The 27,931-nt window shown below is 37.9% G+C and overlaps 1 protein-coding gene across 1 annotated transcript in view; it reads right to left on the bottom strand.

The window, feature by feature from the left end:
* UBL3 (ubiquitin like 3) overlaps positions 1-26,663 on the bottom strand; it is a 133,037-nt gene extending 106,374 nt beyond the window's left edge. The window contains exon 1 of the mRNA XM_063429488.1: positions 25,929-26,663. Within this exon, the coding sequence (XP_063285558.1) occupies positions 25,929-25,955 (27 nt within the window). The 5' untranslated portion in view covers positions 25,956-26,663. The remainder of the gene's footprint in view (positions 1-25,928) is intronic.
* Positions 26,664-27,931: the final 1,268 nt, after the last annotated feature.

Below are 27,931 nucleotides of genomic sequence, written 5' to 3'. Positions count from 1 at the left end.
TCAGTACCGTTAGCATCTCAATTTGTTAAACACTACAGCAAATCTGTTCTAAAAAGTGCAAGATGGCTCTTTCTATACATACTTCTTACAATACACACATCTGAGTGTACACTACCATGCATACTTTGAGTAACTTACAAATTAAACGCAATGATAAGCACAACACTAGAGATAAAAAAAAAAGCTTTATTAATTGGGTCTAATGTCATAGGTATCCCAGAATACATGCAAAAAAAACCAGAGCAATAATGTCAAAACAATGGTACATTAAGTATACAAAATATACCATAATCGCATATGTACATAAAAACAGCTGGAGACGCCAATAGTGTTATTCCCAATACAGGATTATAAGAATACCTAGAAAAAATAACCCAACAAATAGTACATACCATCAAAGGCAAAAATACTAGAAATCGAAACATAGAATGTGAGGGCAGATAAGAACCATTCGGCCCATCTAGTCGGCCCAATTTTCTAAATACTTTCATTAGTCCCTGGCCTTATCTTATAGCCAAGATAGCCTTATGCATATCCCACACACGCTTAAACTCCTTTACTGTGTTAACCTCTACCACTTTAGCTGGAAGGCTATTCACATGCATCCTCTCAGTAACGTAATACTTCCTGATATTTTTAAACCTTTGCCCCTTTAATTTAAGACCATGTCCTCTTGTAGTGAGAAGAGGGAAAAAAAAAAAAAAAAAAGCCCCCAACATTTTGGCAGAAATGCCTTTTTTTTTGCATGTATTCTGGGATAACCAACTATATTATTAGACCGAATTAAGGTTTTTTTTTTTGTTTTTGTTTTTTTTTACTTATTAATATTTTATTCTTTTTCTTATTATATAAAACATATACAACATCATATGCATTACCATATTACCATGTTACATTTCGTGGTACAATTTTCGAGTGTATACATATGAGACATACAATACATTAACAATAAATTGACAAAAATTAACAAAAAGTCCAGACTGAGGGCTCTCTTGAATCAGAATAAATTTTAATTTGATATGTTTTACACTCCTATTATGGCATTAAGATATCCTTATATCACATGTAAGCAGGGTTTATCTATAGACTAATTTGCCTGTATAGTACCTAGCCAGTTTTCCAAAGTATTTGGTTCTTTAACTATCCCTATCTCCATTTTCAGCTGGTAGACTAATTGTGATTTTACTTCCTCCCAAATTGGGGTTTCTCTGGTTTTCCATTTCCTAGCAATTGATATTTTAGCTGCTAACAATATATGGGTTATCAAGACAGCATATTGATCAAAATTCTGAGACATATATAGTTGTAACAAAAAAGACTCTGGTTTCTTATCGATATTAATTCCTGTCCATGATTCAATATTCATAGTTACCATAGACCAAAATCTTTTTATTAATCCACATTCCCACCATACATGTAACATTCCTGCCTTATGTTCCCCGCAGCGCCAGCATTTATCCGATGCATCCGGGTACATTTTAGCAAGTTTATCTGGCGTTAAGTACCATCTATTCATGATTTTGTATTGAAGTTCCACTAGGTTCAGACAATGTACATTTTTTGTGATCAGATTCAATGCTTTCGTCCAGTCATCGTATCTTATATTGTTGTCTATTTCCTTTTCCCATTTTAATATTACTAGACCAATAATTTCTTCCAGGTCAATTTCGATTAAATTAAAACACTTAGAAACTAACTTCTTAATAATAGTATGGTCTTTTAATAGTTGTTCCAGTATTAAATATTTCGCTGAGTAATTTTTTAATAAATGCTCTTTAAGATACCCCTATATAGGTAAATATCTCTTTGGATTGCAACTTATATTCGACTGTTAAAGTATTAAAATCTTTTATCATACCATTGTCTATTATATTGTTAATTTTGTTAACCCCTGCCTTAATCCAACTCTGAATGTTAAGATCCATAATATTTTTTTGCAGCTGTCCAAAATCAATGCTAGTAAGCAGTTTGTCTTGTAAGTCTAGATCTTTTCTTAATTTATTCCATATGGGAATTATATTATTTAGGATCAAGCCCTTATCATCATAATTACCCTGTCTAGGGTTTTTTCTATGGTCTGTCTTCCAGAAAAGAGAATATATATCCTCCTTTATTTCATCATTAAGTAGACTCTGTTCCATTTTAAACCAAATTTGTTCTTTCGCTAAATCAGATTGGGTTATTATTGCTTGTGCTATATTACATACTCTCCAAGTATGATTTAGTTGTGGAATTCCCAGCCCACCCGATTTTATCTTTAACATTGAGTGGTTACGACTTAATCTAGGACGTTTTTGACCCCAAATAAATTTATTAATAATTGATTGTGCTAAAGATAGCCAGCTTTCTGAGCAGTATAAGGGTAGCATGCGGAAGAGATACACCCACTTTGGGTATATGTAAAAATTTATAATATTTATTCTCCCCCACCATGATACTTCAATTCCCTTCCAATTATTCAAGGTTTTTGCTGTATCTTTCATTAGCCTTAAGAAATTTTGTTCCATCATATTATTCGGTTCATTAGTAATTTCTATGCCCAAAACTTCCATGGTATTTTTTTCACAATTAAATCCGAATTTGTCAAATAGCTTTTGCTTAGTATTTAACGTGAGATTAAATGAAAGTGCTGTGGACTTAAATTTAATTTATATCCTGAATAGAGTGAATATTCCCCTATAGATTCCATGGATTTCACGGGGTCTCTCAGTGTGAGTACCACATCATCTGCATACATTGTGAGCTTTAATGATTCCTTCTCTAGTTCTATTCCTTTTATAGAATCGTCAGCTCTAATTTTATGTGCTAATGGTTCAAGACTAATCAGGTATAAGAGTGGGGACAGGGGACAGCCCTGTCTTGTTCCATTTGTTAACTGGAACCATTCGGAAGAAAATCCACTTCCCACTACCCTAGCTGTTGGAGTTGTATATAAAGTCATGATAGCCCTGGTGATATTACCTTGAATTCCAAAACCAGATAGGGCTTTCTCCAGAAACTCCCACCTTACCCTGTCAAAGGCCTTTTCGGCATCTAATGACAGGGCAAGGAGGGGGATCTTGCGTCTAGTTGCCAGATCTGCCACATCTATCAATCTCCTAATATTAGAAGTTGGGGCTCTACTGGATATAAACCCCACCTGGTCCTGATGAATAATACTTGTTATTACATTGGATAACCTGTCTGCTAGTACAGAAGAGTAGATTTTAATGTCACTATTAAGTAATGAAATAGGTCTATAATTTATTACTAGTTCCGAATTTTTCCCAGGCTTTGGAATTGGAACTATGTGGGCCTTTAGCAGTTCGCTGGGGATATTTCCATATGACATAAAGTCATTAAATAGTTTGGTAAGTGGTTCTTTTTTTTTTTTTTTTTTTTTTATCTCTAGTGTTGTGCTCCTCATTCAGTTTAATTTGTAGATTGCTTAGGTCCTTAGGGAAATAGGACCTTTGAGTAAGCACCCGGTTCTATGCTACTTTGTTGTTTGATAATACACTCTAATGTCATTGTACTAGTGTGCCTACCTTTTCTTAATTATATTGTACTTGGAGTAACTTGCCGCTTATAATCAATCCGATGCTAAAACGTGCATGGCGACTTCAACAAAATGTTAGAGTTAGTTCCCGTCAAGTGGCAGAAAGATATCCATGTACTAAACACACCATAGAAGAAGAACTGACAGAGCTCGGCAGCAGCAAATGTTTGCACAATATAAACAAAATGTATAACTAAAATGTTAAAGAACATCACTTTTTTATGGATGTCCTACCCGGATGTAGACTGTGAGCACACTGTAAATCCAGTACACATTCAGCTACTAGGCTGACGCTATTGGGTGGCTAAAAGGTCACCAAGCACCATCACCACTGCAACTCAATGTAATGGTGCACACAATCTATTGTCAAAATTGGGCTTTTTTCAAAAACTGGAAATGGTCTGACAAAAAAAAACAGGGGCAACCCCCAGCACCATAGACCATGCCTTCTTCAGCAACACTGATAATGTAAAATCTACAGTACTGCTTTGTCAATGTCAAGTCCATCTAACTTGGACACCACTAAGCCTATCACTGTTCTCCATGTTGGATGCATTATCATGCTCGCCATCTATAACATAGCCAATGGATGTACAGCAGAGACAGCAAGTCTTGGCGCTACAGATGATGCAACACGGGGGGGAATCTAGTTCAACCTCAACAGTTTGGAGGTTATCTTCAGAATTTTGCCTTTAACAATATAATTTCCCTTTAACGCTGAGAAATGCTCAAAACAAGTTTTCTTGTTTATGCTTTTGACAATGCACAATGGAGCGTTTTGTTTTGTTTTTAGTGACATGGCCTTCCAACGATATAGAACTGCAGGGTTTCGAGATTTACACTTCGTTATGTTATACAGCAGTTACACGTCACTACAAACATAATGTAGTCAGTAGCACATAAAACAGTTTTTTTTTAAATTCTGCTTCTTGTTCCAAAAGGTCAATGTTGGGGGAAAAAAAACACCAAAACAGCTTAAGGAGGGTCTGTCGCCTCCTGGGGTCTCTGCTAAATTTGTAAACACCCCCGTTGCTATCCGGTGGCCGTGGGGTGCATGGGGAAGGTGAGTTTTACTTAAGCTGTCCATCATGGCCGACACAATCCGCATCCGTTGGATTCTCTTCAGGTCCTAGTGCTTCATCCGCCAGAAGCCCACATCATTGCTGTACTCATGTGCATGTGTGAGAGTACAAAACCAAGGTCTATGGAGGATCCTGTGAAACCGTAGAAGCCTCCATAGATATTGTCTCACAATGAGAGAAACATTGCTTTATGAGATTAGTGACAAAAGTAGCTATGCTTTTTGTCAAGTGGAGAAAAAAAATACATGAGGCAAAGTAGTCCCTGTTTTAGGAGAAATAGATTATATGAAAAAAGGAAAAGAATAGATCAGGAGTAAGAGAGACATGAGAAACAGACAAGTATAGGATGACAGAGATAATTTAAACGGCCAACTCTAGTTCACATTTCTTTCTTACAGAGTGTATATATTGGCCTTTATTTACTCAAATGTGCATTAAGATGGTTTCAAACACAATCACACAAAACCATCACAACAAATATAGCAGAAAATAAACTCAGGGGTACAATAGACCAGTTGAAAGAATCAACTATTAAATAAATAAAAGAAATGTATTAACTTTCTATAATACCGTTTCATAGAACCCAGACTGGAAACTCACATCAAGTTAAGGCTAAAAGAAACTTAAACCGGGCTATCAACATTTTTAGAAGGTTACCTATGTTGCTTTTTATCCATTAGCAAAGTTCAAACTGTATCAAGAATTTGCACTTAAAGGGGTAGCCTAGGGTTGAAGTGTAGACCAATAGGAAAGTAATACAATTTATATACATACACAAATACACTCCAATATAGGAAAATTATATATGATCCTTTAATGTGTAACCACTGTGCTGTATACAATGGATGAATGCTCTCTCTCCTTTATGTGTAATGAAACCAAACCTATACTCAAGAAGAATATTCAAAACAAAAAAAAACAGTTTTAATAAAACACTATTATAGATTAGAGTAATCCTTCCTTATCCTGGGTCCACCAGCTGACAGAAGGCAAATATGCACAGAATTCACACTAGCCAGCTCAAGAAGTTCAGGAGTTCCAGGCTAGTAAATGATGCATCATTGACGCTGCAGGACGTGGAATTGCGCCTGCACGGACAGAGGGGACAAACTCTGTATGTGCAGCATTTACTAGTAAAACGCTGCACATACAGACTCCAGGCACCAAGACCACTTCAAATCACTGCAATAATCCTTTAACAAAATATATCACTTTTTTTTTTTACAGTGTTACTAGAATGTCAAAACTGATTTGAAATAAAATATATTTTGGACATTCTGGCTTGACTTATGCTGGAGTTAACAGAGGGTTAAATTGGTGATCACGTTATAATTGCTTAATGTGTTTGTTTAGCTGACAATGCTAGAATGGTGTCTCCAAAACCCCAATTTTGAAAAAAAAAAAAAATTATTTGCCAAAGCATAGATCATTAAACCCAACCCGCAAGATTAATAAAGAAAAATTATAAAATGTTTTAATTATGTTTAAAGGACCACTATAGGCACCCAGACTACTTCAGCTCAATGCATTGGTCTGAGTGCCAGGTCCCTCTAGTTATAACCCTGCAGCTGAGTTTACACTGCAGGGTTAATCCAGCCTCTAGTGGCTGTCTACCTTACAGCCGCTAGAGGCGCTTCCGCGATTTACACCGAGTAAATTGCACTTATTTGACGCTGGACATCCTCACGGACCTCCAGCGTCAAAAAAAGATCTCTATAGGAAAGCATTGAGTAATGCTTTCCTGTGGGCGGATTTCAATGTGCGCGCCCCTGGACGCGCGTACGCATTCGGCTCCACTCAGGAGCCGACGTCAGTTGGGGGGAGGAGAGGTCACCAGTGCCGAGAGAGCCAGACGCTGGATTAAGGTAAGCACATAATGGTTAAACAAACATTTATTCGCCGGGGAACAGGGCCATGACTAGGGCTCTATATCGTTAGGAATACATATTTGTATATAGCTAAACACAAACACCGCAGAAATGTAAAAACAGCCCTTGTCACAAACTGTAAGAAAATTGAAAAGCGGTCTGGTCACCAAGAGGTTAATGTTATTTTACCACATGCACTTAGCAACCATTTCGCTTCAATTTTATTTACAATAAACTAACCAACGAGTTATGTACATAAAGGACAGGGCTCATCAGGATTGTTGTAAGAACAAGCAAAGGTTACACATTGACAAAGATAAATACGTAAGAAAACGCCCAGGTAAGTCTCTCCTGTCCTGCACTATTGTGTACAAGGTATTATTTTACATGAGTGGTTAGTTACAGTGTTTCGTAAGGAAAACAATAAACATCCCTGTGCAATGCATTTCACTTAGCTAGCACCAAATCTTATTACATAGTTATTAGGGGTTGTTTTGGTGACAATGTAAGCAGTGCTGCACAACATACTCAAACTTCTATTGTTATCAAACAACATGAATTCTTTGTTAGGACTTGCTGTGTGGGAAGAAAACTATTGTAAATGAAAATTTGTTTTTTGTACACTCTACATAAAATCGCATGCTGGCCCCCACATTTATGCTATATATAATTTAAATAATCATCTGCCAATCAGTTTACTTGAAATACCACTGTAGAGGAGAGACAACAAAATGGAACATTGTAATCTAAAACACGGATGATGGGGCACAGTGTTGCAAACCAGATGATGAACAACCTGCTAGCTCAATAGATGTGAAAAAGTTTGTATGGATCGGTTCATTCAAATCAAATTAATAAATATAAAATAAATATATATTGTGGCAAGGTCAGAGAGGCTTTCTATGTTAGTAATAGATTGGAGCGCTCTCTATTCCCAGCATGATGGGGTTAATTGGGGGGAGTCACCCCTTGAATGTTATCAACCAGGTGAATGTAATTAACCAGCACTAGGGTTTTAAAAGGTTAGCCTCTGAAGACATGAGGGAGTCTAACAGCTGGGAGAGAGGAGGTAGTTACGCCTGAGACTCTGAGAAAAAGGTACTGTGTGAAACCTGCTTAAAGTGCTGTATTTCATTTTGTTTAAAACTGGGAACCAGATTAGCTGGCCAGTTGGATAGTTCGTAACACTGTTGTTTAGTAAGTCTCCAAGTTGGAGTAGGATTTATTTTATTTTTGTTTTATTTTGTGGGAGAGCACAGCCTTGTATAAATTGTGGAAAGTGACAATAAAGGGGGATGTTACTATCACCCAATTTAATGCTACTCATTTTATCTACCGTACCTCGGAAGAATGAAGGTCTGAGTCAACCCTGCCGGGATTTGGACCTGCGACTCCCAAGGGTTGAACAGATTCTATTGATGATACATTTGCCTAGAATCACCTAGAAATGGATGGATTTGCTCAGATGTGGATTAAAAAGAATGAGGACTCTGACAAACTGCTTCAAACCAATTTCTGCGCATGTCTAGCAATCAATACCTTTCCATATTCCACAACACTGAGGGAGTTAATATCACTGGAATGTACACCTGCAGCATTTTGAATATTCCACTGGAACACAAATCAAACATATTAAATATATGCATGATTCTTTAAATGGGTTGATTGAATTATTACATACGAGTAAGGATTTTGCATGAACAGCAAACATTGCATACTTTTATGATATTTAGATTTAATGCCTTGGGTCCATTTTGGTGTGATAAGTATAGTTTATGCAATTTATATCTAAAATGAGTATTTTATGCAGGTTCTGTGTTATGTTTCAGAGATTTATAATCAGTGTCTGGTATTTTTATGGGTTGCAAATCAACATTGCAACATTATAGTCGCTTTCCTCTCTGAAACCAGGCTGTTTTAGCATTATATTTATTTTCAGAAGTGCAGAAACAATATACAATATTGCTATGTTCATTTTTATCAAAAACATTTCTTCCTGAATAAGATTGGATCTCATTTTCAGCCACCAATTAACCAGAAAGGGTCTCAGAGGTTGATCTTCACTGCCAGGGCTGCTATATTTCACCAATTTAATAAAACTATATTTTATATTATATGTAATTTAGTATTTGTATTACTGTACCATCTTGAAGAAAGAGAGAAACTAAGCACCAAAACCCATCCATCTTAATTAAGTGGTTTTGGTGCAAAGAACATGACCCTTTTTAAAGGACCACTAATAGCACCCAGACCACTTCAGCTTAATGAGGTGGTCTGGGTGCCTGGTCCCTCTAGGATTAGTCCTTTTTTTTTTTATAAACATAGTTTCAGAGAAACTGCTATGTTTATAATAGGGTTAATCCAGCCTCCAAATCCTCTAATGGCTGTCTCACTGACAGCCGCTAGAGGCGCTTGCGTGATTCTCACTGAAAATCACAGTGAGAGCACGCAAGCGTCAATAGGAAAGCATTGTAAATGCTTTCCTATGAGAGCGGCTGAATGCGCGCGCAGCTCTTGCCGCGCATGCGCATTCAGCCGAAATGGAGGATCGGAGAGGAGGAGAGCAGCTCCCCGCCCGGCGCTGGAATAAAGGTAAGTTTTAACCCTTTACTCTCCCCAGAGCCCGGCGGGAGGGGGTCCCTGAGGGTGGGGGCACCCTCAGCGCACTATAGTGCCAGGAAAACAAGTGTTTTCCTGGCACTATAGTGGTCCTTTAATAAATGCAAACAAAACAGCCAACGTAAAGCAGTGTCATTTTTCAGACTAACAGCCGCTAGAAGTACTTCCTTATGAATGTCTTTAAAAATTGGAGGCCTTTTTGTTCTGCCTCATTAGACACAGCATGACGATACCAAACATTGTTAAAGGAACAATATAGGCACTTAGACCATTTCATCTAATTGAAGGGGTGTGAGTGAAGTGCCAGCGTCTACTTAGCCCAGCAACGTAATACATTACAGTTTTAGAGAAACTGCAATATTTACATATCAGCGCCCTGACAGCCACTAGAGGCACTATCTGGCCTTTCACGAAGTTTGACTCTTTGAAATGATGCTGGGTCCAGGGTCTTCAAATCTTCATAGGAAAGCACTAATTCAGAGGTTTCCTATGGGGAAGGCCCAAGGCCGTGCATGCACATTTTGTCCAGCACCCTCCCCAATCGGCCGACGTCGGCGGAGGAGTATGACCCATCTCTGAGGGATTTTGGTGCTGGAATCAGGTACGTATTTAAACGTTGGGCCAGGAGAGAGATGGGAGCAGAGGGACCCTTTAGTGTTGGGACTATATATTTAGATTCCCAACACTAAATATTTCCTTTAATGCTTTATGAAAAACATTCAACTGAAGAAGCACGGCAGTTGCCCCACATTCGATGTAGGTCTTCAATGATTCTATACAAGAAGAGAAGTCTGTTCCAGTGTTGAATAAGTGTTGGATAAGAGGAGAATTTAAAGGTTTTTTTTCTGTCTTATTTAATATTCAGTATGATTTTTCTTGCAGATGTTTGCAGTGTTTGTGTCCTCATCCACGGGTCCTTCATGCATGAGATGCAAAATGAAAAAAACATTGTTTGAGATCTCTCAAAAATGTCTGACAAATACTCCCTGATTGCTATATTAGCTACAAATTGTTAAAATGAGTGTTGGCCGCAGGTGAAAAGGGTTATAGTGGCTTCCCTCCACACAGAACACACATGGTTAAATTAGTACGGTTTTTATTAGATGCAAGCAGAGCTGGCTACAATTTATGCCCTTGAGCTTATTCCACAGATCAGCACAACTGGAGGAAGAACAGGCCCCTGGCAATATATTTGCACAGACTTGCTCAGGTTGTGCATCGGGGTCTTTACAAGTTAACTTTCTGTCTTGTATTAAAAGGGACACCATATGCATCAAAATTACTATTGTGTTCTGCAGTGGTTATGGTGAAAAGGACCTTTGGGTGCCAAGGTAATAAAGTCGTTTAAGAGAAGATACTTTTTGGTGAAAATACCTTGTCTGGCAACATAAAACAACATGTCTAGCGGCTACCAGACTGATAAGAGATGTTTTCTAAAATGTCACATTCAGTATATTGCATCCAACATGATGCAAGTAAATGCTGTAAATACTACTCAAATTCTTTTTTTTTTGGGGGGGGGAGAGGGGGTTCAAGTGTTAAAGGGATACTACATATCCCAAAACAATGTTTAGTTTTAGTGTTTAGATCATGCATCTGAAGTTTAACAGCTAAATTCTCTGCCATTAAGGAGTCAAATCCATTTTGTTACTGTTTATGCAGCCTTAGCCACACCTCCCCTGGCTGTGACTACATTAAAAAAATGGGTTTGTCAGATGTAACTTACTTTAGAAGTTCTCTTGCTCTGTAATTATACAACTTTAATTACATACAGGAGGCGCCTGCATGGTCTAGCAAGCTTTTAACAGAACAGGAGTTAAATCCTAAATTAAACAGAATTTTCAATAAAGGAAGTGTAAACATTAGATGACTCTTTACAGGAAGTGTTTAGGAATGCTGTGTAAGTCACATGCAGGGAGGTATACCTAGGACTGCATAAATAAAGTGATTTAACTCCTAGATTGCAGAGAACTGAGCAGTAAGCAGACTGTACAGGAATGATCTATACATGAAACCTGATTCAATAAGCTAATGTTTTGTTGACTATATTGTCCCTTTAAAAATGTAAAGCTGATAAACAGCAATGTTTATATTGTTACCAGAGGCGTTTCCTCATCAAAAACAAGGTCTTGACATTTTGCATCATCATGCACAGCAACACTGAATATTGTTGCGATTTCTCTTAGAGAAACGCTTGCCACGCATGCGCTGTATGTATCCAGTGATTCTCTAAAAGGACCATTCACCACAAGTGATAATCTCAGAAGAGGAGGAATGGCTTCAGCCAGCAGTCTACTCCAGTTCTGTTACCGATTGTGAGTAAAAACTTTTGTTTGTCTTTTCTTTGAATTTTAAGGGAAAGAGGCCTAATTTAAACAGTTAAAAAAAAACACACACTAAGGTTAAACATCTAAACATTAGGATCCGGTTTTAAAGTTCCAAGAGAGCACCATTTTGTGTAAAGAAAAGGAAAAAAAGATTGTCAAAAAAACAGCACAATGAGTCATAAGAAGCATTCCTACTACCACCACAAATGTAGTGGTTATGGTGCTTAAAGTTCCAATTTATGAAAGCTTTTTACTGGTAAAAGCCTATCTACTAAACAGTGATCATTATTCTGCATGTTTTCCTACTTTACTTCCAATAAGAATAAACCCCTTATTCAGAGACCACCATTACTGTTTTTTCTACCATCAGAAATTAAACTCAGTTGTGAAATCTTTACATAAATTATTTAAAGTTACAGAAAGTGACGCAACCTCTATATTTGCTTTGCTTTCACATTTAAACAAAATTAAGGATGGACGTCCATTTAAGAGGAATTATCCATGTCCACCTTAGACTGAAGCAAAGGCTGCTTTGCATTCAAGTGGCTGTGTGCTAGCAGGTTTTGGATATTCGTGTTTATTATGTTCAAGAAAATGTTAAATAGCTTAGAGGCAGTAAACATTAATGTGAACTTTTGGTTCTTACATGGTTTAAATATTTTTGAAAAGAACTCCAATTTTTAAGCTATAGATTTTTGCCATCAGCGTTCCTGCTTCTTAAAATTATACCAGCAGCAAGAAAAGAGCAATCTTGTTTAAAATCAATTTTAAATAACTTTAACAGACCCCCTTAGGTGATTAAGAAAAACAAAAATCAAAAACAATCTTATCCAATAAAGAGTAGAGGTAAAGACAGGGAAGTATTGGATTAAGCTTGACATTTAAGCAGTGTTGTTTTGCTTAAAATTGAACCTGTTGTGACAAGTTCACTTTAAACCAGACCTGTCACTTCTCTAAACATGACAGTTCCCTATACACTCACAATTAACACTACTGAAGCTTTTACTGGAATGAACAGAGCTGTGTAGGGAAGAAGAAGTAAAAAATACTCATCTCTGCTGCAATCCTGTGTTCAAGGCAGCATCATCTATGGAGATGTGCTTATGCATCTACATTGAAATGCTGCGCTAAGACAATCATGCATGGCATGCCCTGCATGCGACAACAAATGGAAAAACTACTAAGTAAAACATAAGCACTTTAAAAAGGAACACTCCACTGCCCAAATGGGCAGAAAAATACACTGAAATCACTGTTTAGTAGATATATCCACAATGAATTCATGCATACGTTTTCATTGGGGGTATATCTTAAAACACAGTTTGTAAAAGCTCCTTTTAAACTCTTCACAGTGAAATAGTCTAGGCTTTGCATTGAGAAGTCTCTGAAGGTCTTCGTCCGTGAACTTACAGCATACTGATCTGAGGTCTATGGAGATTGCTCTGAGGTTTGATGTTGAAGAGGGAGGGGGGACGGCTCACTCAAGTTGAGTACGACTGTCACTTCTGTTAGCTCTAGGGAGCTAATGGAAGCAGAAGACATTTCCATTACAAATCGGCACGTTTATAAATGGACATTATTATGAGATACTCCTTATAGATAAAGAACTTTATGGGTGTGGAGTAGTCCTCAAAGCGATGTTAAATACTTGCTACCTCCCCAGAGTCACCATAGTGCAAGGTCCAGGCCATTGTCATTACATTAATGTAGAAGAGGCACAGAAGATCGTTGTTGTGGATCTGCTTTGAAAAACGTCCCCAAAATGTGGACATTATTGCCAGCGCACTGGCATGTCACTCTGCTTTAATTTTCACCAAGCATTTTGTAAAATACTCAAGAGAAAAAAAATCCCAGCAACTACAGAGCACACATTGTAGTAACTTGCAGTAAGAAGGGCTCTCTAACTCTTGGCTGTCAGTTTTTTTTCCACCCGGATAACCTACTCTCAGAACGGATTGACTGATGAGAGAACACATTTTTATTTAGATTTACAGCAGCATCTTTAAATTTGCTAGTAATTCTGCAGTGTACAGGAATTTTTTTTTTATTATTTTTTTTTTAATAGAACCCGCAGCAACAGTTGAAAACTAGGCCACCTTTCTGATCCATTGTAGAATAACAAATACAAGTATAAATCTAGACAGAAACCATAAATGTGTACATCAACAGTTGGCAAAGATAAAGGGGAAACCTAAGTCTAGGCACAAAATATTCCAATGAAATTACAAGACTCCCTATATAACACTTATGATTGTAATTATACATTTTACACATTATTTGAACTCAAATAACTGATATTTGAATTCAAATAACTAATACATCGAAGCATGTGTGTGTGGGGAATATATGGAGTATATACATGCATACCCCGCTTTACATACACTCACGAGTACAGACATACCCACGAGTGTACTTAAAGGTGCCTTGCGAGTACAGACATTCCCGCGCCTCTTCTGTTTGTGAGTGAACAGTAAATGGAAGGTTCTATTCTCGCCCGGAGCAGCTCAGTTCAGTGTCTTTGGGGCAAGAACTTTTCACACCTTCTGTCATGGTACAGGTTAATCATCTCAAATGTATAATGTCTACTCCTAGCTGAACATATAATTATTTTTTTCTGCCCTACATTGTCCATATTCTGCAATCGGTTGCCATCCAGTGAAAGGGTTTACCCTGCCATTTTCTATTACTATCACTTAGCAGCTTAGCTGCACTAGCCACAATTCTGAGGATTCAAAGTTAAACCATAAATGCTTAAAGTGAGGAGATATGTTACTAAACAAAGTGTGCAACTAAGCTGCTAACAAATACAAATTGGCACTGTATTCACAGAAAATGGCCCAGTGGGCAGGTTTATTTTACTTTTCCTCACAGTTTAAGGTTGTCAGATAAGTAAAACATTAAAGATAAATGGTACAATCTGGAATAATATATTTTTTTTACTCTTTTTTTATAACTGAATAAAAGCCCAATGGAAATCACTGGAAATAAAATCACTGGAAATAAAATCACTGGAAATAAAATCACTGGAAATAAAATCACGGGAAATCTGCATTTGCAGTATCAGTTATGCCTGCCAATTGCTATTGCAATGCAGTACATGCCATTGGGAAGTGAAAAAAGGTATTGCTTCACTTTAAGTACATTTTCGTTTTACATACATGCTCTGGTCCCATTGTGTACTTAAAAGTGGGGTATGCCTGTAATATAGTGTGACAAACTCCCCTTTTTAGGGAGTTTGCCATGCGTTTTTGGAGAGGGGCCTGCTTGCCAGCCTCCTACCCTGTGATTATGGCCCCCTGTAACTTATTGGTGTTTAAGGCACTTGGGACAGAACCCTCTGTACCTGAACTGCAGCTTTTGCCTTCATTGCTTGGATTTTGAAAAAAACTTTTTCTGCCCCTTTAAATCCATGGGAAAATGTGCCTCTTCCCCTCCTCCTTTTTCCTGTCCTATTGTTTCTCCAGCAGGGCATTGTCCCAGGACCCGTTGAGACCCGTTGAAACTGGCTTATTTGTCCCTCCTCAATCTCTCATCAGCCCAACTTGCAATTGTTTAACCACATGGCGATCCAACTGTATTCGTGGGATCTAAGCGCTTTTCGGACATATTGAGCGCTCAGATCCAAGCAATCTTGGGATATGTTGGACATATGGGTTAAACATTGTATTATATGAGTTATGTATTTTTATGTAGTTTTTGTAACAGTTTTTGGACTTAAGGATAATTGGCTTACCACAGCCACTTAAGCCAATTATCTCCAGGATAGAGGAGAAGATAGACCAGCCGCACAGCCTAAATCTGTGGAACTGTTTAGGGCATGAAAGCCATGCTTGCGGTCAAATATGACTTCCATAAAACTTTTAAACCCCTGCTCTGATCTGGGTGATTTTTGGATATGTTGTTCCCCCAGATCAGGGCAATCCGTGGATGTAGGATATATGGGGATATGTTTGTGTTTTGGGATGTTTCTGGACTTTAAGTTAACCCATTGTGTTTTTTAATTGTATCACAGGCAGAGGGGAGGGTTTGTGTGCCTTAGCTGGGAGTGTCTGACTGTACTGTACTGTGTTGATTGGCTGTTGTAACTTTGTTTCCTGTGTACCACAAGCTCCATGTGGGTGATAACCTTACGGGAAAATGTATATATAAGAAAGCCCTGTATGCTCATTAAACCAGTTCTACTTCACCCTCAATTTAGAGTCCTGTCTCTTATTGGGGGAAAACAGCTACAAGGGATTGCTATGCTCTTCATACTCCCTTGGAGCTCTTTTAAGAGCTTGTTCCTGGTTCACTCTCTGGGGAAAGAGGTTCACCCACTGGAACCTGGAGCCTTGTCGTAGGTCCAGGGTGGGTAGGAGACGGCGAGACCCCAACCAAGCTGCGGCGGTTTGTGGGGTCTGCAGTGATTATGGTGTCTAGTGGAGTGCTTGGAGTCCTCAGGAAGCGCTAGGAGCATCCTTCAACGGAGGTACCCAGTCGGAGTGCCAGGTGATCCGTTACATATATATCGTCTCACTATTGTTGACTACCGATATATTTTTTACAATAAAATTAATCTAAAACACATAATCATAATAGATAAAGTATGTAACCCGTAAGACACTAGTGTACATCTGCAGCCACCTGAAACCCTATAAATAGATCCCAAACAAAAACAGACAAGGGGGGAATATGACAGTCTCACAAGGAGAAGTAAAATATCAATATGAGTATTTTTATTTTTTTTAAATACTATAAGAAAAAGAAGAAAAATAAAACAAAAAAACAAACTTTTTTTTAAAAAATCTAAAATAATACCTGCAAGGGTAAACACTATAGATTTGCACACAAACTGCTCTGTGGCTTCTAAGGGACAAAAGAGCTGCAAAAACAACTGACCTCTAATTTACTTATTGCCAAATGGTAGTAAGAAAATAATGAATTCTCAAGATTTACACACACACATATGTGGCAACATTCTTTGTGTGTGTGTATATCCAATATATAATATATATATATATATATAGTAGATTGGATTAGCATATTTTGGTTTGTTTGAGACTAGAAGAACAAAAAAGTTATTGTAGAAGACACAATTTTCTGAAAACGCCATTATGGAGAACTTTTCCTACAAAAATGAATCACCAAAACAACTGTTTTATACATGAGTTTAAATACATGAGGAGAGATATGCCAGTTTTTATATGGAATATTTAAAACACATTAACAGTACTGGATTTTACGAAAACATGTGCGCTTGTTTAAAATGTAACGGTTATCCGTGAATATGTGGACACAATTTGTGTCCGGTGAATACATTTAAATAGTTATTAAACAAATTTTGGTAAACATCCACCATTTCCCTTTTTATTCCTTTACGTGGACAGTCCATATTCACTAAGAGAAAAGAAAGAACTACACATCACAAAATTATTCAAGGCTACTTCTGTATAAAAAAAAAAAAATTAAGAAGAAACCCACATTTGAAGATTGTAACTGACCTTTTAATTTGGATATCTCCAAACAATCTCTCCATTCTAACTCTTACTCCAAAGCACTCAATACCACATTAAGCTCCATGACTAAAGCAGCCAGAAAAACAAATCTACTGCATTCCTTAAATTTAATAACATCTTCCTAACAAGCAGTTATAATCGGTAATGCAGGAAGCATCTGATTAGTAACCACAGCACAGAAATCAGACAGAAGGCGCCTGGCATGAAATACATAACAATGGATCTCATTACAGACAAGGTAAGATTAGATGAATGAATGAAACAGCATTTTTATGAAAGGTACATTTGTGTTAATGCAAAATAGCCAATGTAGAAAAGTGTTCACACCATGTTATTTGCATACATGCCAGAACCATCAAATACTAAGTTAAGCCGTGTAATATTTAAAAACGTTAACCATGAATCGGCTAAGGTCCAAATATAAGAGAAACAAAAGACAAAAAAAAAACAATAGCTCCTAAAGCAAAAGGAAAAAACACAAATAAGTAAATATTAAATGGGAACTGACACTTCTCTGAAAACTACACCATTGAATAAAACGCTGGAAATCACCTGCAACTTGTGGTAACCTTTTCTCTAGATGTTAAACTGTTTAAAAGAAAATGGTACACCAATGACTTTGCAATTGATATCACAATTCAGACGTGGCCCAAACAAGGACAAACATTGCATCAGAGGAGTGACTGAAACATTGTTTCAATGCCGATTGCCAAGAGATCATAAAAAAATAATCAAGGGAGAGATACTGGTTTCCAAATATTTAAGGGATAAGAAGTACATAGTATTAAGAATCCTGAGAAATTACAGTCCCCATTTAAAACACAGTTCTTACACCATTTCATATGATGTGTAAGCTCAAAGTTTCCACTTCCTACTAGCCATTAGTGAGTGAATGTTTAGCCCTGGGGAGTAGAAATGTACCCCATGTGAGTGTGACACGGACCTCCAAGGCTTGCAGTAACAAGTAATGTGTAAGGCCAGACTAGAAGTGTATGATTTGAAATTACTAGCATTGTAGAAGATATTGTAAAACAGAGATCATGACGGGACTGCTTCAATCAGCAAAGAACTTTAAGAAAAAAAAATTTAAATAAAGTAATGCAGACTACAGAAAAAATAAATAAAAAGTTACTTGCACACTATCCCAAATCTCTATGCACCTTATAATAACTGGAGGAGTTTTAGAACCACTCCAATAGCCATTCAAGTGTAAGCTCACCTGCCACATTATGGCAAAATCTCTTAAGCGAGTCATGGCAAGTGACCTTACCCTTTAATGGCCATTGGAGTGATAAAAAATAAATTTAAAAAAAACGAACTTCAGTTATTACAAGAGCATAGGGATTTGGAATAGTGCGAAGGGGACTTTTTTCTTTTGTTTTTATTGTATGTATTATGGCTGATGTGTACTATAGTCATTGCTGCCGATAAGCTGTAGTGGGAGTTTGAGAGCAGGGCTTACGTTTGTGTGTTTGTAACTGCAGAATAGGGCTGAACAGTCAGAAAAAAAGATAAAGAGCCATGAGTACACTGAACAAAATGGGGTGAAAAAAATGGCCTATATACATTAATTGCTGCAGTTATATGGTTTTTAAATTACAGCTCCAGCACTACTCACCCCATAAACAATTCAATAGCAAAGTGATACTTCCTAATTAATTCAACTGTCAAAAGGATGTTGAGAAATTAGTTTTATAAACAAAATTAGTTTTATGTAAGGTTTATAAATTGCAACAAGTCAGTTTTACCTTGTGTGAATTTATTTACCTTTCATTCTCCCTGTGGTCAAAGGAGTACCATTAAAAGGGACACTAAAGGCACCCACTGTGATCCTATCCTATTAACCCTCTAAAACTTGGTCACATGACACAGAAGCTCACAGGAAAGAATTGAATGCAATGCTTCCATATGGGGAAGCTTGGATGTGTAGCACTTACCGCGCATGCACATCTAGTCCCCCAATGCTACTCTAAGAGAAACACTGGATCATTCCCTGAGCAAGTCATGCCTCCTCCTCAATGACGTCACAGGAGGCGGAAAGATGAGCAGCACCGAAGGAATCTCTGCACTGGAATAAAGTACGTAACATCTTTATTTTAATTCATTTTATTGCAGAGAGGGGGTGGCAGAGACACCTGTTTAATAACATACTTGGAAACCATTAAAAAGTTAAATGTACCTTTTCTGTTCGCTACTTCTTATTTTTAATAAATCAGAATACATTTACTAGTACAATGTCTACATTACATTTTATCGGCTAATATAGAACAGTCTGCAGTAATGAAGACTTTACAAGGAGATGCATTAAACATTTATAAGCACTGTACTTGTGAATGCATAGTACTTGCTACAGTTTGAAAATCTACTTAGAAAAAGAAAAACAGAACAAAGAAAAAAGTAGAACTAAAGCCCTCTCTCCTCAATGTCACGAATGACTGAGAGGTTAACATAATTCATTTCACCCCTTACTTTCAATGAAAATATGTTACACTTTTAATGACATTTAGTCCCTAAAGACCTCATGACAGAACGTGACGTCCTGCTGATTTTTGCAAGCTCAGTTAGGATATACATTTGTTAAATGACCGAGTCATTCCTTCTTGGAAAAGGAGATTTAAATTACTAAACAGCAACAAAAATTTTGCATTTAAAAATAAATAGTTTTTTTTATATATACATACAGTTTGCAAAACTCTGGGCACCGTTGACTTATGCAGAGTTAAGCTTTTTGAATAATCTTTTCAAATGATTTAATCTTTTGAAAAATATAAGATTTTTTTCAAAATTGGTATAGGTAAATATGATAGGTAAATTAGTCAATTGCACATAGAAAATCTCACACTGGTGTAAATCAAGAATACATTTCTAGAATTGTTTTTTTTTTGTATTTTTAAATGGGAATTATACTTTTTATTTATATCGATGAATGACACCTATGAAGTCAAAATAATTCAAAACAAAATAAAATGCAACAAAGGATATCTAATAAAGGCCAGCTTCCTACAACTGGGTTAATCATACATGTGTTCCATTAATGACATGTCCAGACTTTCTTTAATATTGCTCTGCATTCTTTGCAGCGGGTCATTAAACAGCTCTCCCTCCGAGGAAAAGGGGATGGTACATTCTTCTCCTACTTCCACTCCTTCCTTGTCTCTGAAGAGAGGAATTACTCGCTCACTGTGTGAGGCCCTAATGGATTTTTTTGCACTGGGCGCCAGCAGATCAATAACGGTAGCACAGTAAACAGCAGGGTATGAAATAACCTGCTATTTAAAACTGCTAGTCCTCATCTTGGAATGTGCTTCCCCAATGTACCATATGCCTTACCTTTTGTTCAAAACTGTTTTTTTACTTATACACAGGGCAGTTCATAATAAAATACAAATTGAGGGATTTTACTGATTAGGTAGATTACTGAGAGTGCCTGAATGCCTTGTGGTCATATTGCCTTACGCAACTCGAGACAGCTCTAACGTAAGATCTGTGAGATGGGGTTAATGGCGAGACCGGCAAAAGGGATGTGGTGAAAAGTTGAGGCTGGCAAAAGGGAAGAGAGGGGAGACAAGCAAAAGGGATAGGGGAATAGAAGGGAGACAAAGGAAAAACTGCAATAGAGGAGAGACCAACAAAGGCAACGGAAGTGCCAATGGGCTGTGAGGCAGCACTTACATTTTTCTGCGCCTGAGGTTGTGGCATGAAACACCATTAAGCGAGTAAGAGGGCTTAGATCAAGCTGGCTCAAGAAGACACCTTCAAAATTCGGGCCGGAGGTCAAAGCCCAGACTGGGCCCACTGGGCTCCTTGTCTTGGCTGCCTAAAGAGTAGTCCGGCTCTAGGGAGGTAAAAGGGGATTTAAAACAACGCTAGGGGAAGGGATGTGAACCAGAAGCCTCTATAAATGGAGGAGAAAATATCAAAGACAGAGGGAGAGGACAATTCTTAATCGGAGTTAAGGGGGGAGTAATACTTCTCCTATTAACTCTATTGGCTCTTAAACTACAATTATTTATATAATACCAAAATATTTCACAGAGCTGTACAATGGGTAAAACAAGGCACAAAAATTAATTTTAACAAAACATGTCTTACATGTCTGGAAACAAGGTTAGCAGGGGCAAAGGGGGGGGGGGGAGAATAAGAACTTAAAGAGCCTTTGGAAAAGGTACATTGAATTATGTAGGGAATAGCACTAACATTTATTTAAACCTCTTCACACATGTAGCTGGACATGGGGGTTGCTGCAAAAACTCTCTGAAGTCATCCTTACAGAAAGGTATGTACCCATATCTTTACTAGAAGGGCAGAAAATGACAGTTACAGTATACATTTTATACTGGCTAGCGTAGAAATGTATCAGACATGAACAGTTTATTAGATCATGATCAGCAAACACATTTTATAATTATAAATATGTACATAAATATTACCGTAATATAAACAGCAAATTTCCACAGTGGTAAAAATCAGCTTCTTTGGTAGACTGAACGCAGACCTATTTTTTTTTATTAATGCTACAAGGATAACCAAAATTTAAAAAAAAAAACGAAATACTAAATGTAATACAAACTTGTTAAACCGTTACAGTAACCATATTTCAAATGAATGGGTCATGAAAATGCCCACAGGGAGAATGAGAAACAAAAAGGATTTTAAGGCCTAAATACAACAAGAAGAGGACAAAGGGCTGCTGGTCAGCAAACTATTGTCACTGGCAATCCCTTTAAGCACTAGTCAATGAATAATTCAAATGCCTGCACTAATGTGTTTAACGTCACAATTGGGGAATAAGACTAGATAAAATATACATCACATCAGTAAATAACTGAAAATGTCCCTCCAACCTGCCTTTCAAATAAATAAAAAAATGTTTAAACAGGCATTTCTACACATAGAAGTTACATTGTAAATGTGGATGCATCCATCAGAGAAAGAGGCCAAAGAAACCATTTACTTTGATGTTCTGAAAATTATTAAACAGGGTGGACAAAGGTAGACACCCAGATGTAGAGTAAGTACAATTTATGTGCCAACCATAAACTGGTAAAACACCATGGACATTAAAGTGCCATCACCGCTGTGATGATTATTTAAAAAAAAAAAAAAAGTTAAGACAGTGGGACAATAGAAATGTTAACTGTTTACACCCCCTGGCTGTCAGAAAACCAGTCATATTACTTCCTGGTTGTTTAGCCCAGTGCAGCTAAAGTCAAGAGGCAGCAAATGCCCAGAGCACCTGCCTTGCAAAGACTTCTCATTGAGCTGGATTAGGAAGTCTGGGTGGGTTTGAAGGTGAGGAGATATAGGTTTTGAAAGCTGTTTTAAGATATATCCTAATTAAAAAAAAAAAAAACGCATTATTAAATACATGCATATTTTCATTGGGGTGTATCTACTAAACCATGATTGTGTTTGAGAGATGGAATATCCCTTTATGACGTTTTTTTTTTTTTAATCATAAGACATGAAGTCAAAACACCTTCAGTGCAAAATGTATCATTTTTGTCCTAAGAGGAGTTGCTGTTTGTATACAATAATGCTGATACTTTAACAATCACTTCTGCAGTTAAGCCACCCTTGTATCTTGTGAGTTAATCACATTTATGTTGTAATAATTCACAAGAATAGTGACAAGGATTTAAAAAATGCAGCACAAACATCTCCTAAAACATGTGATGGATATTTGCATACAAATACATGTTTTCCAATCACCATGTAGATGTTTCATAGTGATTTAAGGTTTATAAGCCTGGTGCATTTATTAGACATGGGTAATTACAGGCATTTATAGGAACTCACATAAACTAACACTATTCAACTCATGGTCTAAGTGCTGTATATTTGAATACATTCATGGATTACAACATATGGCAGCTCTTGTGTACAAGACTAGTTCTTATAAGCAATTGATCAATGAAATGTTCCTTGCAGCTATCTTGAAACAGCACTGATCGAGAATGAATGGCAAATCAATACAATGAAAATGTATTAGTCACTGTGTTCAAACGCTCTAGAACCATCGCTTTACTTCATTACACCAGAATATAAAACTCTAGGAGGGTTTTAATGATTGAGTTTGGACACTGGGAACACATACAAAATCCACAGAGGATAATCACACATAAAACTTTACTAGAACCGGTAAAAAGTCAGCAATCATTACAGACATGTCACCAGTTCTGCCATTGTTGACAAGTACATTTGTTGTGTTCCACATAGATGAGTGGTACTCTCAAAACAAATAACTTGCAGCTATCAACATTTAAAATGTAATTATTATTTTTCCTCATGTGATGGTTAAGTTATCAAAGCATCCTGCTATGCAAAAAAAAATAAAAAAAATCAGTCAACATAACAGTAGCTACACTCCAAAAATTTAATTAAATGATATCTTAGTATAGAAGGTTTATTTATTCTCATATGTAATACACATAAACATTACTTAAGATATATATAAATAAAATACCTTGTAGGAAAACACTCACAGGACTTGATATGGTTCGAAAATAGTGCTTCTTTATTGCAGCAAAAATTTCAAGTAGAAAGTGTCAATGTTTCAGTCCCATCTGGACTTTTATCAATACTTGATTGCTTTCCTACAAGGTGTTCTACAAGGGGGGGGGGAGAGGGGTATGTGTTTCGTAGAAGGTAAAAGCAACTTCTAGTGATGCAGTTGCATCCTAGACTGTCAGCCCTTTGGCATTACGGCATCATAGTGACATCTCAGACTGTCTATACCTGGAGAAAACTGCAGATTGCGGAGGCTCAATAGAGATAGATATACATATATATATCTCAAATGCAACATTATTAATCTATTTAACTATGGATGCATATTGGACATAAGCAGAGCAAATAAAATCCAGACAAAAAAAATAAAAATATTTATGTTAAAACCATACTGCATAGTGAGGCTTAAAGCTAGTATTGTCAAATATTATTTGACTCGTTTAACAGAGCCATACAGCCTACAAACTGACGATTTTTGTCCAAATATAGCACATTGTACAATTTTTTTTTTATGTTTCTGGTTAAGGTTATAAATAATTAAAACAGATATTATTTCAGAGTTTAAATAGATTAGCCCTTTGGGTATTAGTCAGTTTTATTGTCTTCAGGCATCTGGCCTGACGGTGTTTTAAATGGAAAAAAACAAAAATCTGAAGAAATTCCTTATCAACATATCCAATTACAGCACTTGCCCAAGGAACAAGTACACAGGCTTCAAAGAACCAGCAACACCCCAGATTAAAATGACAAGATAAAATGATAGTGTTCATCAGAACTCCTAAACTATATATTAGCATAGACATAATTGAAGATGTGCAATATTGACAACCACTTTCAACTCAATTTACATAAAAATGGGAAAAAACTGTTTAGAAAATGATTTGACAAAAAAAAAGCTAAATAAAATCTACACAGCATTTAACAGGTAATGGTTCCAACACCAATCCAGCAATGTGTATAAGTGTGTGTATATCACACAAACAAAACATTCTGCCCATTATTTCAACATTAAAGTATAGATTAACTCACAGCTGATTGTGGGCCCTCATCTTGGGGACAACTGGGACATACATGTCGTGTCTGCCAAAAAGCAATGGAAGATGCACTCCTGTACCTGAAGCCATTGCAATGATGCCAGGTAAAATAGCTGCCACCTTGGGCTACAAATCCCACTAATCTCAGGCAGCACTACAACATTTATGTACCAGAGCTGCCCTTAAAGTAAAGACCCTAAACTACCCTAGCACATTACACATTTACCACATACATTACACTAACACACACACAGCAATCACTAAACATTAACCGCTTAAAGTATCTTAATCCTAATCTGAAAATATCATGTAATATAAACAAAATATCATGTAATGTAAACAAAATTCATTAGAGGAAACTAATGCCATGGTAGGGTTTTGGAGGCATTTATAAACCACTCAACCTTCAGTCTCTTGGTTTATTAAGATTTATCCAGAACAATGGCATTGATTTTTCTACAATACATGATTCACCCTTACCATTGCATGTGTGTATAATTTACATATATACACACACACACATACATATTCATAACCATGTACTCAAGGACTCTCCTGTTTTTCTGCCCCAGTGCTGTCTCAGCCAAACACACAATCCAGGAAGGAGAATACTTGCAGGTCTAAAAGGCAAAAAAATAAAAATAACTTTATTCACCAATAATCAAGGTTTTTTTCCCCTCATCTAACACACACCTTGTTGGACCAAATCCTTGATTATTGGTGAATAAAGTTTTTTTCTCTGTCATTCATGGAGTGTGTGTGTGTGTGTGTGTATATATATATATATATATATATATATATATATATATATATATATATACACACACACACACACACACACAACTTCCTTCTGCTCTGAATAGCAAGTGACAGGCTTTCCATATAAATACAGCAAAGCAAAAGACATACACTAACAACAACTATCCATCAAATTTTAATATACTCTGTAAGCCAAAGGGGGTCTGCATCAAAGTGAAGGTGCCATGTCAAGCACTGGAAAAGAAACACAGTGAGTGGGAGGCAATTCTTTCCCAACACTGGGCTCTCATTTTAAAAATGTATCCGCATCCTGTATTACACATAATATATAAATACATGTGTATGTGTGGATTACAGCGTAACATCTCCAATTGGTTAAGCAACCTTCCTTAAAAACACACACACAAAATAACATTACTTCCAAAAAAAAAAAAAAACTCAAGCACTAATAAAACACAACAACAAAAAACGTCTATTATACCCTCTGCAAAGCATTACAAAACAAATGGCACTTTACATTAGCCAATTAAACGGGTAATCTCATTTTGGGAGACAAAAAGGTCACACAAAAATATAAACTAACAGCAGTAGAATAAATAAAAGGGCTCATCATTGTGGTTGTTCAGCACTGGGCATGCTGTTTAAATCCCCATTACAATGCAGGCAGGGTATAATGCCTATATATCTATATCTTACCATATCCACTGGCACAGGGTTTGACATTTTGGCTGTCAGGGGATGCTTGGAGCACACGGTCAGAGCCCCCTTTCCGCTGTCTGCAGTGGAGATAGGATGGTGGGATTAGGCTGAGGTTTAAATCCAGATGAGCTCTCCTGGATGTGACGGTGAGTCTATGACTGGCATGGGGTTTATTATTGTTATTATTGGTGGTGGTCTGGCTGGGGGGGGGTTGTTATTACTGGTGGTGGTCTGGCTGGGGGGGGGTTTATTATGATTGTTGTTGTTGTTATTGGTGGTCTGGCTGGGGGGCTGCGGTCCTGGTTGGGGGGTCCTGGCTGTGACTGACTGGGTAAAGTTTCCCTCCGGAGGCTCCAGGCGGGGAGGAGGTAGAGCCCCGAGCACACTGTGGGGATCCTGCGATAATCACCATACAGATAATGCCGCCTGGCTCCCTCTCTATAAATAGCCCGAGAGGAGGGATCACCCTGCTAGCCTGCACGGCAGCGACCCCCAGTCTGCGCGACCACCTCACTGCACCAGCCAACTGCCTCGGCCCTGACTCCCACCGCCGGCGAGCTGTGTGTGTGTGAGGGCAGGCGGGCCGCTGCGGGCGTACAATGGCGTCACAGTCCTTCTCTCCGCACTGGCAGGACAAGCAACCGGCCGCAGTGCTCTCAACAGCTTCTCCTTCCTGTCATCGTCTCTCTGGCAGGAACATGGCGGCCGCTGAGGGGTGGGCGTGGCTTGGCTGCGGAGAGAGTGAGGAGGGGAGGGGGAGAGGGCGTGGCTTCGCAGCAGAGAGAAGAGAGGATCGTGGTGGCGGAGGAGGCGGGGTGTGGTTTAGCTGGTGGGAGGGCGGGGGAAAAGGACACGCCCACCGCGAGAATGTTGTCCTGGCTGTGTGCACGTGACACTGCGTAGAGCATGCCGGGTTATGTAGTCACCTGGTCCGTCTCCTGCGAGAGTGTTTGTGGTGACGTAATGTTAGGCAGGGACCCCCCCCCGGACTGTAGGTAATCCGTGACGTCATTTTCACATGACGTGTGTGAGCGTCTGCAGAGAAACACGTTATGTTGTGAGTTGTGGCTGTGAAGGAAAGCTGTGCATTAGGAGGTTGCAGGACTGCAAGGTTACCATGGCAACGGGAAGCATGGGGGGGTTTGTCTGACGTCATGTCCCTGTGTTTGGGATGCAGTCTGTGTCAGTCAGTATCACTCAGGGATGGATGGTCTGTGTCTCAAGGTGTTCTCACTGACAGCACGACCTCTCCTATCAATGGCAGTCAGTCACCCAGCTACACATAACATGTCATTCTAGTGTCATTCTGTACAGGGGGAGTGGGGGAATGTGACACAGGAAAGGACAACTTCAGGCCAAAATAGCAGAACTTAAACTATTTCATAAAAAAAAAAAAAAATCATTTATGACCATGAAAGTCCAGCTTTTTGGGTTACTGTCGCAAAAGGGTCCCAGCACCTCTGCTACTTTAGGAAATCACTCAGCTCTGCAATGAAATTTGTGCTCAGTATTATTAAATAGCATTGGGTGAAAACCTAAACTATAAGTACCAAAACCACTACATCTTAAAACAGCACTGTCAACCCCCCCTCCCCCCCCACCACCACCACCACCAATTGACAGTCATAATGTGTAAGTGTTAATTCTGTATTATCAATGCAGCTGTAGAAGGGGGTGGTCTCCACAATCCCTAGGTTTGTAAAACTGCTGTTAAATGGTTTGACATAACACCATGGATTGGCACTAAAGTGGGTATGCTGCTTAGAGTGCCCATTTAAAGTTATCTGAACCCCCAAAAATGAGAAAGTACTAAGCTATTTATTTCAGGAATGGTAGTGGGTATGAGGATATCCAGAAGTAACAAAAGAGTTTCCAACCAACATTCATCAACCTTTTACTCTTTTCTCTTTGTTAAAAAAGAGTTTTTGCAGGTATTCATAGGCAGCACACAAAGATAGTGGGATAAGAAAAGCTAATTTGTGTACACATAGCTTTTCAAA

This window comes from Pelobates fuscus, chromosome 1, assembly GCF_036172605.1.
Source record: "Pelobates fuscus isolate aPelFus1 chromosome 1, aPelFus1.pri, whole genome shotgun sequence".
In the NCBI taxonomy this organism is placed as follows: domain Eukaryota; kingdom Metazoa; phylum Chordata; class Amphibia; order Anura; family Pelobatidae; genus Pelobates; species Pelobates fuscus.
Note: the sequence above shows the minus strand (reverse complement) of the source record. Positions and strands in the feature narration are given on the sequence as shown.